The 17,803-nt window shown below is 38.7% G+C and overlaps 1 protein-coding gene across 1 annotated transcript; it reads left to right on the top strand.

The window, feature by feature from the left end:
* The first annotated feature begins 1,716 nt into the window (after window positions 1-1,716).
* On the top strand, window positions 1,717-15,141 carry ankrd54 (ankyrin repeat domain 54). Its single transcript, XM_034127033.1, has 9 exons — window positions 1,717-1,866; window positions 2,914-3,306; window positions 4,416-4,463; window positions 6,326-6,424; window positions 8,405-8,476; window positions 10,271-10,318; window positions 11,694-11,818; window positions 13,878-13,985; window positions 14,767-15,141. The coding sequence occupies exons 2-9, from the start codon at window positions 2,934-2,936 to the stop codon at window positions 14,839-14,841; spliced, it is 948 nt and encodes a 315-aa protein (XP_033982924.1). The 5' UTR covers window positions 1,717-1,866; window positions 2,914-2,933; the 3' UTR covers window positions 14,842-15,141.
* Window positions 15,142-17,803: the final 2,662 nt, after the last annotated feature.

Genomic DNA, 17,803 nt, shown 5'->3' with positions numbered 1-17,803 from the left:
GTCCCTGGGGGAAGATTACGCAAATGAAGCCGCTGACGTCACTTCTTCTTCTTCTGCTTTGGGTTTACTGGCAGGCCGCAAACAACTTCACGGCGTATACTGCTACCCGAAGTCCCCGGAGCTGCTGGGACTCCCAGCAGCTTCTACTGAAGCCTTCCGAGTAAATCGCCAGAACGCCGACACCTCCTCATCACTCCACCGCTCCCATGTTATTTTTTTTGTTGCCATAAGTTATTCTCTCTCCGTTGGTGCGCGGGGCTAATGCTAATAATGCTAATGCGAGGAAATAAAATGGCGGCTTCACAAACATTTTCAGAGTTTTACGGGGCGTGGTTTGCAATTCGCCCAGCCAATCAGAAATTGGAACTTTTTTCTCCCCAGGAAAGTACCACCTCTCTAGCAGGGACTGAAAAGGGGGTAAAAGTTATCTTTTTGGTGTGAACGCAAAATCCCAGGAACTATCGGAACTAAACGGGAAAAGTATAGGGAAAAGTACTCTGGTGTGAAAGCGCCTAAAGAAAACAAGAACTGGTGAAACAGGTTTTGGATAGCACACCTCTCGCTGCTATGCTGGCTAACGTTGTTGTTGTAAACAGGAAGTCAGCTGTGCTCTGTGTGAGCTCCTGATGATGAGTCCACGCAGCCAGCAGTGTTTGTCTGATCTGATACTGCAGAGTTTTACAAAGGAAAGTGACTTCATGTCTCGTCCACAGAACCGTGTGCAGCGTGAGGATAGAGACACACGGTGAATTGTAAATTGTTTGCAAAGTAGAACATGTGTTTAGAATTTGAGACTGGAGCTGAGGTTTGTCTCACTGTCCGTTTCAATCATTGAGATGTGTCATCAATTAAAAACCAAAGTATGATAGTCTATTTTTACTGCCTTAGTTTCACAACAATTGGGAATGTGACGGCGTCAACAGCATGTCGGCCATCTTTGGAGGATACCAGCGAATGCAACCATAAGACTAATTATTACAGCGAGCTAAACAGTGATATCCCTTTTAACTATACCTGTGAAAAAGATGTTTAAAATGTGAGCATAAAGGATGTATTTGTGATGTAAAGAAGTCTATTTTACATCCTTAGTTTGAGCAACTGAGCAGCAATGTCATTCAGAATAAATATATACTTTTTCTGGCAATATTATATACATTCTTTTTTGTTTTTGCATCCATGAATATATACAGAATATAATGATTCTGTCCATAAAACCAAATACCTTGACAGAATAACATCCTACTGATCCTACTTTAAATCTAAATTATCTGAAGCTTTATAGGTGGAGGGTGGGTGTTAAAAAACGATTATGCATTCTACATTTTACATGACGTAACCTGATGAAACATATATTAAAAAGACTGTTTTTAAATGAAATAAATGTGTTTTGTGGACCATTATTAACTTAAATATATATTTTATTATTTCTCTTTTTATTCCAAAATTGTTACTTCGACTTCTTATTTTAATATAAATATTCTTTTATTTATGTTGTATTTATATATATTTTTTAAATCGTTAATGGAACAATTGTCCCTGAAAAATATTAAATAAATTCCGATTTCAACCTGTACACAGTGCGCATGTGTAAAGCAACGTGTCTGATTGGCTGCCCGGTTCCATCGCTTCTATTTGAGGGGAGCTACTGAACAACACGGACTCTGATTGGTTGTCACTGACTCAGAGCTGCTGACTGTCCAATGGGAGCGCTTTTTAATACCTTTACCCGATAATGGAAAATGTGAAATAGGGGACATTTTGGTGCTGGAAGGAAGGGTGTGAAAATACTACAAATAACCCGGAATATAAGCACTTTTTTGGGGCAGTTTGGACTAACCTCCCGTGCAATGGCTCCATGGTTGAAAGGTATTACCGACGGCTTCATTTCCTGTTTTTCTTTGGCAGTAGTAGTAGAGGTTTCAGTACAATGTTTATATGTACAGTAGATTAGAGAGTATTCAAATGTATTCTGTATATTCTATAATGTCTAGATACTCCTCTGACTATAGGTAGTTTTTACTGAGAAAATGTATGTATTGTTTTTACATATTTAGTCTTTATCTTTATTTTATTTTAGTCATTTTGTAATTCCTGTATGTTGACTGTCAAATGCTGCTTTGACAACATCATTTCCTAACTTTGGGATCAATAGTCTGTGTGTCTCTGTCTGTCTGTCTGTCTGTCTGTCTGTGTCTCTGTCTGTCTCTCTCTATCTGTCTGTCTGTCTGTCTGTCTGTCTGTCTGTTGTCTGTGTTGTACTATGCAATAGCATACTGTACATCGTTTTTGGGTATATCCAGATTTTAGTTTTATAGTCAGCAGTGAATATTACATTTGATTTTTGGGTTGTTTTTCTTACTTTTTATCTTCCCTAACTGTGTTGTCAGTATTTACTCCAAGGCAAATTCCTCGTATGTAAGATAAGAGAAGATGGACCTTTTAAACTCTATCAGTATCACCCTTCAGTAAAGTGAACTGAGAACCTCCACACCACCACTATGTGCAAAAATAAATACCATTACCATCATTACAAAACACTCTGCTATACAACATGTGCAATATTATTATTATTAACAATGTGCTATGATAAACGTGCAATTACGTATCTGCCACTACGTTTTTTTTTTGCACTACTAATTACTGGTAATATTTACATTAATTATGTGACCCTCTATGTTTCCTGTAGATATTTAATTGCTCTTTTTACGGCACTGTTAGTGTACAGTTTTATTATTATGCTGCTGTGTTTATTGTATTTTTGGCACAACAATTTCCTTCGGGATAAATAAAGTCTTATCTTATCTTATAGTCTGTGTTGTTGTGTGTGTGTGTGTGTTTGGGGGTCTACTAGGGGCCGTGGTGGTTATATAATGCGACCTGTTTCAGTTTCTGACTCTGATTCTCTCTCTCTAGTAGTGTAAACATCCATAAATATGGACGGGTGGAGCCCAATCGTGGCCTCGGATACTGAGCGCTCCAGCTCCGAGGGGGAGTACATGCTGGAGCCCGGAGCCCAGGATGGGAGCCTGGAGGCAGGGGAGGGAGAGAGCATGGCCCCCTCTGGAGGAACCGCTGCTTCTGCTGCTTCTGGTTCTTCTGCTGCTGTGGGGTTCGGGATGAGCGGCACCGGGGAGGGGAAGCTGGTTCTGGGTCGGGTCGGTCAGAGGGACGACACAGAGCTGAGGGTGCTGCACCTGCTGTGGGAGCGGGGGGGCGAGGCTCTGAGCAGCCGGGCGGGGAAGGTGAGCTGCAGGAGGAACCACAGGCTGAGCCGAAACCTGGGGCCTCTGGGGAAAGATATCTATGGTGAGTAACATTTCATTTAATTAGAAAAATAAACCAAACAATTTAAAGTGCATTTACAAAGTATTTTCAAAGTCAACTTTATTGTGAATCTTTCAGTTTCAGTCACATTTAACTCAACTAGAAAAATGAACAAAACTATTAAAAGGGCATTTACTCAAGTACTTTCTATTTTGACATACTTGTCTTCCTCTTGAGTATTTCCACGTTGTCCTGTTTCTACTCCACTATATTTAAGTGACAAATATTGTACTATATCTATTTAACACTTATAGTTACTAGCTACTTTGTACATATAATTACACACGATATGTGTATGACATGATGCAGTACTGTTCTAAAAATGTACCAGGTATTTAAAAAAGTTAATTGAATTGGCTCAACTCTGACAGACTTCAAGATTAAAAATATGTGACATTTATTTGTTTCTGATTAACAAAATAATAACACTATTCTAAAATAATATGATTCTGTGAAAAGAGCCATTCTGAAAACTGAGTACTTTTACTTTTATACTTGGAGTACATTTAGCAGATAATACTTCTCTACTCAACATTTTTAATTCAGGATTTGTACTTGTAATTGAGTATTTTAAGTCCATAGTATTTCTACTTTACTTAAGTAAAGGATGTCAGAGCTAGGTGTAGGCTACATTTGTTTAACTACAAAATACCTGCAACAAATCAAGCTCACCTTTATGTGTGTACAGTGGTGGAAGAAGTACTCAGGTTCGTAAGTAAAAGTAGAAATACTACGCTCCCACAACACTCCATTACAAGTCCAAGTCCTGAATTGAATGCATTCCCTAAATACAGAAATAATATCAGCTAAATGTACTTCAAGTATCAATAGTAACATTTCCAAAGTGTTTCAAAATATAATTATTCTGCTTTTCTCACCAACAAATACATTTCATATTCATTTAATATTGTAGTTTGTGAATTTTGCCCCAATTGAAGGTACTTGCATCGTCTCATGTAAGCATATCATGTGTTGCTCAGAGAAGCTCGTAACTATCCCAGTGTTAGCCCGTGTTTGTCAATCTGTTCCCATTCATCCAGTCGTAAAGCAATATTTACATCACTATCACTTTGAATATCTTATCTCCCCAGCGGTGAAGCGACTGAGGGAAGCAGCAAACAGCAACGACATCGACACAGGTGAACAGTCCACATATTTATATATTATTACAAAAAGACGTATTTTATTCCACTATACAGCGTTTATTTTACATTTGGTATCATCTTATTTTATTTCATGCATTTCACTAGCACCAGTTTTGTTGTATGCCTTAGGTCAGGAGTGTCAAACTCAATGTCATCGCGGGCCACATTAGCATTATGGTTACACTCAAAGGGCCGGTTGCAACTATATAAATATACAGTACCAGTCAAACGTTTGGACACACCTTCTCATTCGAAGGTTTTTATTTATTTTAATAATTTTCTACATTGTAGATGAATACTGAAGACATCAAAACTATAAAAGAACACATATGGAATTATCTAGTAAACACAAAAGTGTTAAAGAAAACAGAATATTATTTATATTTGAGATTCTTCAAATGACCCCCCTTTTGCCTTGATGACAGCTTTGCACACTCTTTGCTTCCCTATATAAATATACATATATTAATATATAATATGTATTAAATAATGTATTATATTACATTATTGGCTCTGCATTGGATTATTATCAACGCATCATCAAGATGCCACTCCCCTCCATAGCCATTCTTATTTATACATTTCCCATCTATTTACCTTTATTTTCGTATCATTTATTTTGTACATACTACTGATAATTGTGTATATAACTGACTGTTTTGCACTCTGGTTAGACCCTCCTTAATTTCGTTACACTGTGCTTGCATTTTTGTAATGACAATAAAGTAATCTAATCTAATCTATCAGTTCCGGTAATAACTTCATAAATAACTACGTCTGAAAGCAGAAGTCTAGGGCAAATAATAGAAAGCAAATATTCAACAATTACACCAATTGTATTGAATATTATATTCTTTGCAAGCTCTTGTGGGGCCACATAAAATGAGGTCGAGTTTGACCCCCCTGCCTTAGGTATATGTTGCATGATAGGAGGAGCCTGACACTTGCGATTATCTTTACCAAAGCTGCGCTGTAGCTGTTGTGCTTTAGGCAAAAAAGCCTTTGAATCGTGGACAGTGCTGGGGATGCAGTAACATGTCTGATGATTAATAAAGGTTGTTGTCTTGGCGTCCTTCCTTGTTTTTCTATCAAGCCACTAGACGCCTTGAACAGACATGTTTTAACTCGTTTCCTTTCTTTATATTACTTACAGTTTGAAGAGTTGCTTGGCCTCCGATCTGAGCCATCATTGCACTAAACTCCTGAACTCATACCCCTTAATCATCATTATGTGCAATAAACGTGACTGTGTATATTTATACATATGTATCATTATTATAAAAACATACCTATTATTATTTATTACATTTTTTTTTTATACCCCTGGAAATAATGACTGCACTTTATTCTTTATTCTTACATAAGTATGTATGCTGCGTGTATTTGTTGTCGTATGTTGTGATGTTTTGATGGCACCTTTTTAAAAGGGAGAGGCTTTTCTTTCTTTCAGTGGACATGTATAAAGACATTAAATGATTCTATTCTATTAGATGATATTATGCGATTTGTTTGCTCAAAATAACTAACTTTTACACATGCAACAAAGAAAAGAGGCCTTTACAATATTCAAAACAAAGAGGCAAAACTCAAATAAAGTAACAAACAACTTAGGTGTTCTTTCTGTCTTGATAAGGCTTTTATAACTTAATAACTTAAAGGGTAATTGGACGGTTCAAAACTGTTCCTCGACGGCGTCTTTCTAGCAGGTTGCTGCCCATCACTGTCACTTTAGAGGAGGCGCCGTGGGAGTTGTAGTCTTTTATAGTGTGTTGACTACAGACACAATTAGGTGGCCTTTCTTATAAAAACTAAATACTGGCTCTAACAGTTGTGTTTTTCTGATTGTGTTCTCTCAGTCCGGAAGCTCCTGCAGGACGACATCGACCCGTGTGCCGCCGACGACAAAGGGAGGACGGCCCTCCATTTCTCCTCCTGCAACGGCAACGAGAGCATCGGTGGGTCGGGGGTTAAACTGATCGGGACAGCATTAAAGGAAACCATTCTCAATGTCGAGGAAGGCTGCTCCAGAGCCACTATTTCAAGCATACTACGTCATCGAGTCCCGCCTGAAGGACTGTTCCAATGTCCAGCATACTTGGAATTCTACCGAGGCTGGCGTACTTCGTTGCGGGAAATTTCGAGGCTGCACATGTGTAGACTCCGCGGTCTTAAAATCCCCACAATGCTTTGCGCACGGACCAATTTCCAAATCTTTGGCGGAAATCGCGCTCCATTTAAGGCGGGGCCTCGCATATGACGCACACCTGCACACCTGTTAGCCTGTTCCACCATTCTTCGTTTTCCGAGGCTAGGAAGGATTCTTGCCTCGCTTCTGAAGCAAGTGACTCGGAAGACATGTGCTACCAAGCAAGCGTCCTCGACATTGAGAAACACCCCATGTATAGAGAGCCGAAGTCGCCCCCTTTCCGGTGGAACTCCATGGGACCTTATTTCGGAAAAAATATATATTGTAGTCAATGGCGAGAGAAAAGTTATCTTTCGATCCCGTTTGAATTGAGCCACGAATTACACATATGATGTTTGTCAATTTAAAAGATAATTTTGCAAGTCAAGATTTTTTTTTTTCGTAAAACTGTGAAAAACTTTTTTTTGTGTGAAACCGCTCAATGAACTACATCTCTGGTCCCGCACCACACACGTCACCAACACCAAGCTGGACGTCACGTTAGCACATTTGAAAATCACTCCAAGTCTGGGCATGTTGAGAGCTGTACATACACAAAAGGGGAGTTAGTCGGTTCCGTAAGAGCCAGCATGCGGGACCGGCTTTACAAGGTTTCAGTGAGTAACACGAGTGTAATGTGTAACGTTAATGACATCACTTACGCGACTCTGGGATTTGTAGTCTTTCTAGTCGCGTATTTTTCATAGTCTTATATTTCAACAGTTTTACGACAAACTGTGACTTTTTTGACATGGAAATTATTTGTTAAGATTGACAAACATCATATGTGTAATTCATGGCACAATTCAAACGGGATCGAAAGATACGTTTTCTCTCCCCATTGACTTCAATACATAATTTTTCCGAAATAAGGTCCCATGGAGCTCCACCGGAAAGAGAGGGACTTCGTGTCTCCATACTGCATCAGGGTTGGAGCATAACTTGTACTTTAGAATAGATTATATCTTTATTTGTCATCATACAAAGTACAACGACATTTCTTTGGCAACTCTCACTGCAGTAAAAAATAGACACACTAAATAAGCTTTAGTTAATATTACTTATAAACAATATTAGATGATTTTTGCGTTAAAAAAACACACAAACCAAACAATAAGAATCAGCTGTCATGACAGTATGATAGGAAATCATTTATACTGCAACAGGGTTGGAGCATAACTTGTACTTTGCTTTCTTTAAAGGCCTCTTTTTACTTCAATTCACAATTCAAAGTGACATTTTGTACCTTTCCCTTTACTGAATTGATTTGTTAAGCTTGAGTTAGTACTTATAACAATATAAGTTGATTTTCACATAAAAAAAACACTTATTTATAATAAAAAAAAACATATTATTCACTTATTTTGAATAATCTGTTGGTGTTTTTTAAATGTAATTTACTCTACGTTTTGTATTAATATCAGGTTTATTGCCAAGTAGGTTTACACGTATAATGAATTTGCTTTGTAGAGAATGAAAAATAAGAAGCAGGTGTAGAAGTTAAAATAAAAAATCCATAACTTTTTAATTAAAACTAATAGAAAGAAATGCTTACAATAAATATAAATATACAAAAAAGTAAGTACTACAACAATGATGAAAGACTAAGATATGTGCAGTGTTTCAGGATTTAGAGGGAAGAGCTGTACCGTTCTGAAAGAGGAATCTTTGAACAGAAATGAGCGAAATAAACGGTAGAATTAGCAAATTTCTGAAAACTTTAACCTCCTTTTTTTTCAAATGTGTGTAGTGCAACTGTTGCTGAGCCACGGCGCGGACCCCAACCAGAGAGACAGTCTGGGGAACACCCCCCTGCACCTGGGTGAGAGAACAGTGCTGGTTTCACTCTCACACACTGACAGAACACACATCCTTTACTCAAGTAGAAGTACAGATACTGGTGTTTAAAAATACTCTGGTAAAAGTAGAAGTACTGACTAAACTTCTTTACTCAAGTAAAAGTAAAGAGGGCTTTGAAATGTACTTCAGTAAAAAGTACCCATAACTAGCAGCTGTTTTAAAGAGTACCTGACCTCCCTTTATATTAATAGAACAATAATGTCATTGTTAGCTAATGAATGTTTCCATGCTGAACAACGGCAACATGACAACGTTTTCATTGGTCCCTCTTCTTTAGAGAAGACCAGGAAATGATGGATACACGGATCGTGTTCAAATCAATAGGCACGCAATGCCTCTAAATAATAATGAACACGCCACCAAACACACATTCAAACTAAAGGAACCAGCCTGTTTGGAAAATGTAAGAAGTAGAAAGTACAGGTATTTGTGTTCAACATGTAAGAAGTAGAAAGTACAGGTATTTGAGTTCAACATGTAAGAAGTAGAAAGTACAGGTGTTTGTGTTCAACATGTAAGAAGTAGAAAGTACAGGTATTTGGGTTCAAAATGTACGAAGTAGAAAGTACAGGTATTTGTGTTCAACATGTAAGAAGTAGAAAGTACAGGTATTTGAGTTCAAAATGTAAGAAGTAGAAAGTACAGGTATTTGGGTTCAACATGTAAGAAGTAGAAAGTACAGGTATTTGAGTTCAAAATGTAAGAAGTAGAAAGTACAGGTATTTGTGTTCAACATGTAAGAAGTAGAAAGTACAGGTATTTGTGTTCAAAATGTAAGAAGTAGAAAGTACAGGTATTTGTGTTCAAAATGTAAGAAGTAGAAAGTACAGGTATTTGTGTTCAAAATGTAAGAAGTAGAAAGTACAGGTATTTGTGTTCAACATGTAAGAAGTAGAAAGTACAGGTATTTGTGTTCAAAATGTAAGAAGTAGAAAGTACAGGTATTTGGGTTCAACATGTAAGAAGTAGAAAGTACAGGTATTTGTGTTCAACATGTAAGAAGTAGAAAGTACAGGTATTTGGGTTCAACATGTAAGAAGTAGAAAGTACAGGTATTTGTGTTCAAAATGTAAGAAGTAGAAAGTACAGGTATTTGTGTTCAACATGTAAGAAGTAGAAAGTACAGGTATTTGAGTTCAAAATGTGAGAAGTAGAAAGTACAGGTATTTGAGTTCAACATGTAAGAAGTAGAAAGTACAGGTATTTGTGTTCAAAATGTAAGAAGTAGAAAGTACAGGTATTTGGGTTCAAAATGTAAGAAGTAGAAAGTACAGGTATTTGTGTTCAAAATGTAAGAAGTAGAAAGTACAGGTATTTGGGTTCAAAATGTAAGAAGTAGAAAGTACAGGTATTTGTGTTCAACATGTAAGAAGTAGAAAGTACAGGTATTTGGGTTCAAAATGTAAGAAGTAGAAAGTACAGGTATTTGGGTTCAAAATGTAAGAAGTAGAAAGTTCAGGTATTTGTGTTCAAAATGTAAGAAGTAGAAAGTTCAGGTATTTGTGTTCAAAATGTAAGAAGTCAAAGTGAAAAGTCGTCAGAAAAATAAGTAATGATACCAGAAAAATTGACTTAAGTATAAAAACGAAGTATTTGTACTCCACTACTTCCCACCTCTGACAGCTGCAGATAGTTATCAGATGAAGGACATAAACAAAAGTTTTAGTGATGGTTTTCATGCAGCAGCATTTTTCAAACTCTTTTCTCTTTGTGTGTGTGTGTTGTAACTTCTCCTTATTAACCTGTGTGTGTGCAGCGGCCTGCACCAACCACGTGCCTGTGATCACCACGCTGCTGAGAGGAGGTGAGAGCTCTGTCACACACAACCAGAAACATTTAACCCGGGGGGAAATTGGGATTCGTGACCGTTCGTTTTAGAATTAAATAAATAAAAATACTTTAAAAAAAGAATAGAATAAGCATATGTATACAAAATCAAAGTTTAATTATGAATGTGCAGTAAAACAAATATGAGCATGAAGTAAGTATTTTAGCTTGAACATTTTATTTTACTTTTTTTACATATTTTTATTCTGTTTGATTATTTTTTGACCTTTTACTAAAATAAGATATTTGTATATAAATATCTTTATTGTATTTATTTCCTCCTTTTCTTTTGACATTTTTACTTTAACTTATTATGTTCATATAAATAATTTTTTTTATTTATTTAACTTTTATTTTATTTCATCTTAAAATGAAGAAATTGTCACAAAACCCGAGATAAATAAATTATTATGGTTCTCATTTCCCCCCAAAAAAGAGGTACCAGAGGGAATGTTTAAGTGTAAGTTAGAACATATTATTAAGTCTACAAAAATCCTCATGCAGAAAAAAAAATGCTGCAAAAATGTGTGTTTTTTACGGTTTCTCAGTAAATAAATGTAATAAAAACAACAAAGAACCAAGAAACCCATATTGTTCGCATACATTTCATGACTAATTGAAAACAGCTTGGCTTGTATTAAGCATGGATGTATAATAAGAACTGGATACAGCGTGGGAGGCGGGGCCTCGTTCTTTCCTATGAGAGCTGCTCATTGGCGCATGAAGTCAAAATGGCCCAACTTTTGAGAGAGCGAAACGTCACAGATTACCCATCATGCCTGAGAAGTACCCGTATGTGCGCTCATAGAGCATGCGCAACTTTAACCACGCTCCCCAAAAGGCTCGTTCACATCGAGCCGTCCCGTGGGATAGATGCGCGTTCATAATGCAGAGGAAAATAACTCTCAGAATAACGTTATTAGCGCATTTTACAACTTGAGGACCTAATGTTGTTATACAAACGTTCATACTGGGTAGTTTATTTGGTTAAACAAAAATTATCCAACGATTTACAGACGTCTCTTTCCCAATGTTAGTCAATGGGAAAAAGTCTTTCCGGGCCCGGGGACGTCACGGACTGATACGGAAGTTGCAGTACCGCCGTTTGGACACTACGAATTGTGGGAACAGAGTCCGGAGCACTTCGTGTTAACCCCAGACTTCATCTAACAAAAACCATAAAAATAGACATTGACTTTGAGATGAGGGAATCGGACGTGCTAAAATGCCAGTTTATATCGAGGTTTAAGGACCCAATCCTGCTCTATAACACTCTACTGTGATTTTGTATTCAATCACAATCAAGAATCCATGGAAATTATTGAAGATTTGTGCTTTTATTGTGTGTTTAGGAGCCCGTGTGGACGCTCTGGACCGAGCCGGACGGACTCCTCTTCATCTCGCTCGCTCCAAACTGAACATCCTGCAGGACGGAGACTCGCGGAGCATCGAGACCCTGAGAGGGGAGGTCACCCAGGTACAGGAGTTATAGCTCGCTTAGGCTTTTAAAGCTCCTTTGATGAACTCTATTCTTAATTCAAGTTCAAGGTTCAAGGCTTTTATTGTCATTTGTTCACAGCTACAGTGTAGATCCTCCAACAGTGCAACACAATAAACCAACAGATGTATGTCATGGATGTTCTTTCAGCTGTTCAGGTGTTTAACAGTCTTATGGCCTGTGTCCCTGAGTCTGGTGGTTTTAGTTTACCGTATTTTCCGGACTACAAGTCGCACCTGAGTATAAGTCGCTCTTGTCAAAAAAAGTGTTGTTAAGAGAAAAAAAACATATATAAGTTGCTTCGGTCTATAAGTCGCATTTATCCACTGAAGTCTTCATCCTCTGTGTCGCTGTGAAGGTCTCACTATCACCGAGCTAGCTATCCATCCAGTTAAACACTTTCAAAGAAACTCCGGCACAGATGTCAGCTTTACTGAAGTTGAATGAATTGGTGAAACTGTAAACACAATACAGACATGGCACACTGTTATTAACTGCCCGACTGACGAGCTGAATAAACAAAATAATCCACACATTGAGCTACGGCACATAATACTGATATGCTAATTAGCCTAGCCGCTAATTAGCTTAGCCACTCGAAATCTCACTGTATTTATACAGGGCTGCCAACACTCACGCATTGAGCGTGAGAGTCACGCAATTAACCCATATCTCACGCACTCACGCCACACTTGCCTTTCCTCACGCTAAGTTTCCGTCCAAAATAAATGTATATAAAAATAAAGTGAAGGAACAGCAAACCGAGCGGTCTACGAAATGAGACGGTCTTCTGGCTTAGTTCAGTGAAGTTGGAACGATATTGGGAGATTCGGATTTCACGGATCAATAACTCATGAACAAAATGTTATTCAGACACAAATGACGTCTCCTAAGTACCGTGGTAAGGACAACGAACTACAATCACATTTTGATCAAAAAAAGCCAATACGCGCCGTCCTCCGAGCTGGGCACGTTACATTGGTCTCTATCCGCAGCCGGAGAAGAAACGAGTGCTCAGGGACCGTCTGCAAAGTGCAACTCCGAAAAAAGAGAATACAATAATATTCACTATTATACAGCTTATTACTACCAAACTCACTACACACATCAATAGTCTCCTGTGTGTCATACTACAGCAAGGAGTTTGGAAAAATATGCTTTTGAAGAATTTTGGGGAATGTTTATAATGTAAATCTTCAATAAATATGGCATTATCTTGAATAACTTTACTATTATACAGTATATTTCTACCGAATTCACTATTTGCATTGTTGTCGTTAGCATCTGGTTAGCTAGCTGCGCTAACGGATATTAGAAGCTGTTTCTAAAACAAGGAGAGGAGAGCTCTGTCCTGTCAGACTGAGAGAGATAACTACAGCTCAGTGAGGTAAGGGACTCTCTGATTGTTTAGATAGTTAACTTTAGTCCAGTTATCTCAGTGGGTCTCAAACGGTTTGGTCACCATTTATGAGAATAAATGAAAAACAGTTATGAAATACTATATGACAGTAAAACAAGAATACAGTTTAAAAGGGGAGTGATTTGTAAAATATCCATAAAGAAAAAGAAAATCTGTTTACAGTTCTGTTTCATATGGGTGTTGAGAGATGTATCCATAGATCTCTTCATTTTGCTCTCAAAGTGCACCAGATTGATGCATTTAACTTCAATATTTAAAAGAAAATCTTCCAGGGGGAGCATGCCCCCGGACCCCCCTAGAGGAGGTGAGGACCCCCCCTCCACTTATAAAATAGCACTTGATTGTAAGAGCGCGGGTACACTGTGTATGTGCGTATTCCACTGTAGCGCCCGGTACATTAATGGGAAACCCTAGTTTGTACATGTTCAATACATTTGTAACACTGTACACATGAACGTTTCTTTTTTCGGTTCACCAAAAAAAAAATCTCACTCCAAGCTGAACTCAAATGTTGGCAGCCCTGATTTATAGAGTCGCTGTTAAACAGACTTATAGTCCGGAAAATACGGTAGTTAGTTTTTGAGAAAGCGAGATATTTATACGTGTCTTTCCCTGCAGATCATCCAGATGCTGAGGGAGTATCTGAACCTGATGGGTCAGAGCGAAGCTAAAGAGAGGCTGGAGCACATCTCCACTCAGCTGCAGCACACGCGCACCAAAGAGCAGGTCAGGTCAACAAACTATATATGTATTAATTGTGCTGTTTTTATGTATTTATTTTGTATTTTCTGTGTGTGTGTGTGTGTGTGTGTGTGTGTGTGTGTGTGTGTGTGTGTGTGTGTGTGTGTGTGTGTGTGTGTGTGTGTGTGTGTGTGTGTGTGTGTGTGTGTGTGTGTGTGTGTGTGTGTGTGTGTGTGTGTGTGTGTGTGTGTGTGTGTGTGTGTGTGTGTGTGTGTGTGTGTGTGTGTGGTGTGTGGTGTTGTGTGTGTGTGTGTGTGGTGTGTGTGTGTGTGTGTGTGTGTGTGTGTGTGTGTGTGTGGTGTGTGTGTGTGTGTGTGTGTGTGTGTGTGTGTGTGTGTGTGTGTGTGTGTGTGTGTGTGTGTGTGTGTGTGTGTGTGTGTGTGTGTGTGTGTGTGTGTGTGTGTGTGTGTGTGTGTGTGTGTGTGTGTGTGTGTGTGTGTGTGTGTGTGTTCTGAATTTTTATTTATTTCAAGTTATTCCTAATTATTTGGGCTGTTTTTTTTACAATTGATTACGTTTTTCTTCTGTGTTTGAATTCGAGGCACACACTAACGCATGCTACTTTTATTTATTTTAATTATATTAAATGTAAACAAGTTTGCATTTTGAAATAATGCATGTAATAGTAAAAAAAAAAATACAAGTTAATATTTATGATGTAACTTAAATGTGCGCCCTTGTGATTTTCACATATCGATTATTTTCTAATTGAATTGACTTATATTTTACATGTACATAACTTCATATGTATTCCTTTCTTTCCCAGGTGGACGAGGTGACGGATCTGTTGGCCAGCTTCACATCACTCAGTCTACAGAAACAGAATTTGGGGGATCGGTAGAAGATGAAGTGAGAAGAGAGTTAACGTCCAGCTGCTTTTCAACAAAGCCTCTGTTCCACGAGCCTCAACCTAATTCTTAATGATGCCGGGTGTTTCTGTCAATACTGGCTAACATAAAGCTTCTTATCTTCGTTAAAATAAAGCAAAAACTCAAATGTTAAAGCCCAGTACTGCAGTGTGGTAGATATCCATTAAGCTAATGGACAGGAAAGGGTTTCACATAAGATAAGATGAGATAAGATAGTACTTTATGTGTGTGTGTGTTGTGTGTGTGTGTGTGTGTGTGTGTGTGTGTGTGTGTGTGTGTGTGTGTGTGTGTGTGTGTGTGTGTGTGTGTGTGTGTGTGTGTGTGTGTGTGTGTGTGTGTGTGTGTGTGTGTGTGTGTGTGGTGTGTGTGTGTGTGTGTGTGTGTGTGTGTGTGTGTGTGTGTGTGTGTGTGTGTGTGTGTGTGTGTGTGTGTGTGTGTGTGTGTGTGTGTGTGTGTGTGTGTGTGTGTGTGTGTGTGTGTGTGTGTGTGTGTGTGTGTGTGTGTGTGTGTGTGTGTGTGTGTGTGTGTGTGTGTGTGTGTGTGTGTGTGTGTGTGTGTGTGTGTGTGTGTGTGTGTGGCAGTGTGTGTGTGTGGCAGTGTGTGTGTGTGTGAGGCTGTGTGTGTGAGAGGAAGCGTGTGTGTGTGTGGCAGTGTGTGTGTGTGTGGCAGTGTGTGTGTGTGAGAGGGAGCGTGTGTGTGTGTGGTAGTGTGTATGTGTGAGAGAAGGACTGTGTGTGTGTTAGTGTGTGTGAGAGGCAGTGTGTGTGAGAGGAAGCGTGTGAGTGTGTGTGTGTGTGTGTGTGTGTGTCACAGCTGTGTCTTTGTGTTCTCTTTTTGCCTGCAGGATAATTATGAGTCGTGTTTTTCACTCAAACAGTTTTCACTGTTGTTTTCTGGTTTTCGTTATGAACAGCGTCTCTGTTGCCTTTTCTCTCGTACTGCATGTCATGTTTGTGAAGCGTACTGTAAAAAAATGACTTGATAGTTGTTGGAGAAATGATTTATGTGATTCAATAAATCAATATGTTTGGCTATACTGGTGAAATATTGTCTTTAATGCAATGTTATGAGGAATGAATCACAAATACCTTATTGATCCCAGGGGTAAATTGGGTCATTTTGCAGGCCCATACTTAAATAAAGAAGAGTGTTAACAATAAATATAATGTTGTTATTGCAACTGTTGTTATTGTTACTTTTTATAATTGTTTAAATGTATGTGGACTTAAATATAAATTAATATTCAAAATAATAAAATTGCTGAGGAATGGGATCAATGTGTTGGAATAGTTGAAATGCAGGAATAGGCGTAGTATAAATAAGAATATTTGTTGAAATGTTTTTTACTTATCAGCTTTATTTGTATAGCACTTTTCATACACAGGATGCAGCTAAAATTGCTTTAAAGGTCGCCTATTATGCAGAATCCACTTCTTCACGTCTCTTCTACATAAACATGTGTCCCCTCGGTGTAAAGAGACTCTGAAAGTTTCAGGAGAAAAGATTCTCTTTTTGTCCTGATCCATTTATATAAAAACCTGTCTGAAAATGAGCTGATCAGATTTTGGCCACTTTATGATGTCATCATTTTGCTTGTGTAACCATTAGCCAATCACCAACCAAGGTGGGTTTACTGGCAGGCCGCAAACCACTTCACGGCGTACACTGCCACCCGAAGTCCCCGGCCGGAAGTCCCCGGAGTTGGGGACTGGCTTCAGTAGAAGCTGCTGGGACTCCCAGCAGCTTCTACTGAAGCCTTCCGAGTAAATCGCCAGAACGCCGACACCTCCTCATCTCCACCGCTCCCATGTTTGTTTTTTTGTTGCCATAAGTTATTCTCTCTCCGTTGGTGCGCGGGGCTAATGCTAATGCTAATAATGCTAATGCCAGCAAATACAATGGCGGCTTCAAAAAACTTTTCTGAGTTTTACGGGGCGTGGTTTGCAATTCACCCAGCCAATAGAAATTGGTACTGTTTTGGTACCACCTCTCTAGCAGGCACTGAAAATGGGGGTAAAAGTTCCCGGCACTAAGTACTCTTTTTGGTGTGAACGCGACATCAGGGGTACTAACGGAACTAAACGGGAAAAGTACGGGGTAAAAGTACTCCGGTGTGAACGCGGCTAATGTGTTCTTTTTAACCAAATATCTCTCAGAGGGGCGTGGGGAGTGGCTCCTTATTTTCATCTAAAGTAACAGACAGAGGGTCCTTCTCAGGTCGACTATTTTCATTTCCTCGGTCCTCGGTCTCGGTATCACCGGAAGTTGATTTGTCTGCGCCATCTTGAGTAGCGTCCCATCGCTCTTATTTCTGCCGGAGGAGCGAGGAGCGAGGAGCGAGGAGCGATAATGGAGGAGCGATAACCGAGGAACCACCAGACCATCCTCCGGTGAAATCCTCAGACACTCGCCCCGCCCCCTTACTGTGTATCGCTCACTGATTGGACGATGCAGCGCATGCAATGATCTGATGCTTCTTGACATGAGAGCAGAGTTTCCCAGCGGAGTGAAGAAAACACATGAAACTCACGGGACTCACTCCTCAGTTTATACTGTGTTTTGTTTCAATTAATGCATCATTCAGTTACAAATATGTGATATATCTGAACAACAAACTGGTCAAAAATCATTTTATTTATTTATTGGAAACATTTTCATGATCGCTTTTTCGTTATACATTTTCATTTATTGTCATTTCCATTCAGTCAGTCATTAAGTGCTATTTAACATATTAATTTGCTACATATCCACACAAACAAACAAAGTGTGCAGTCCAATGAATGTTAATCTAACTGGGTTTTGATAGATAACATATCTCTTTTTCTTCTCTCAATTATTTTATTTCTATTGTGCACTCTAATCAATATTAATCCAACTATTGTTCGTTTATACATTTTAAGAATGGCGTTTATCTTTTTTGAGAATGAATTCTTA

Source organism: Trematomus bernacchii, unplaced genomic scaffold, assembly GCF_902827165.1.
Source record: "Trematomus bernacchii unplaced genomic scaffold, fTreBer1.1, whole genome shotgun sequence".
Lineage (NCBI taxonomy): Eukaryota > Metazoa > Chordata > Actinopteri > Perciformes > Nototheniidae > Trematomus > Trematomus bernacchii.
This window is presented reverse-complemented; position numbering and strand designations above follow the sequence as displayed.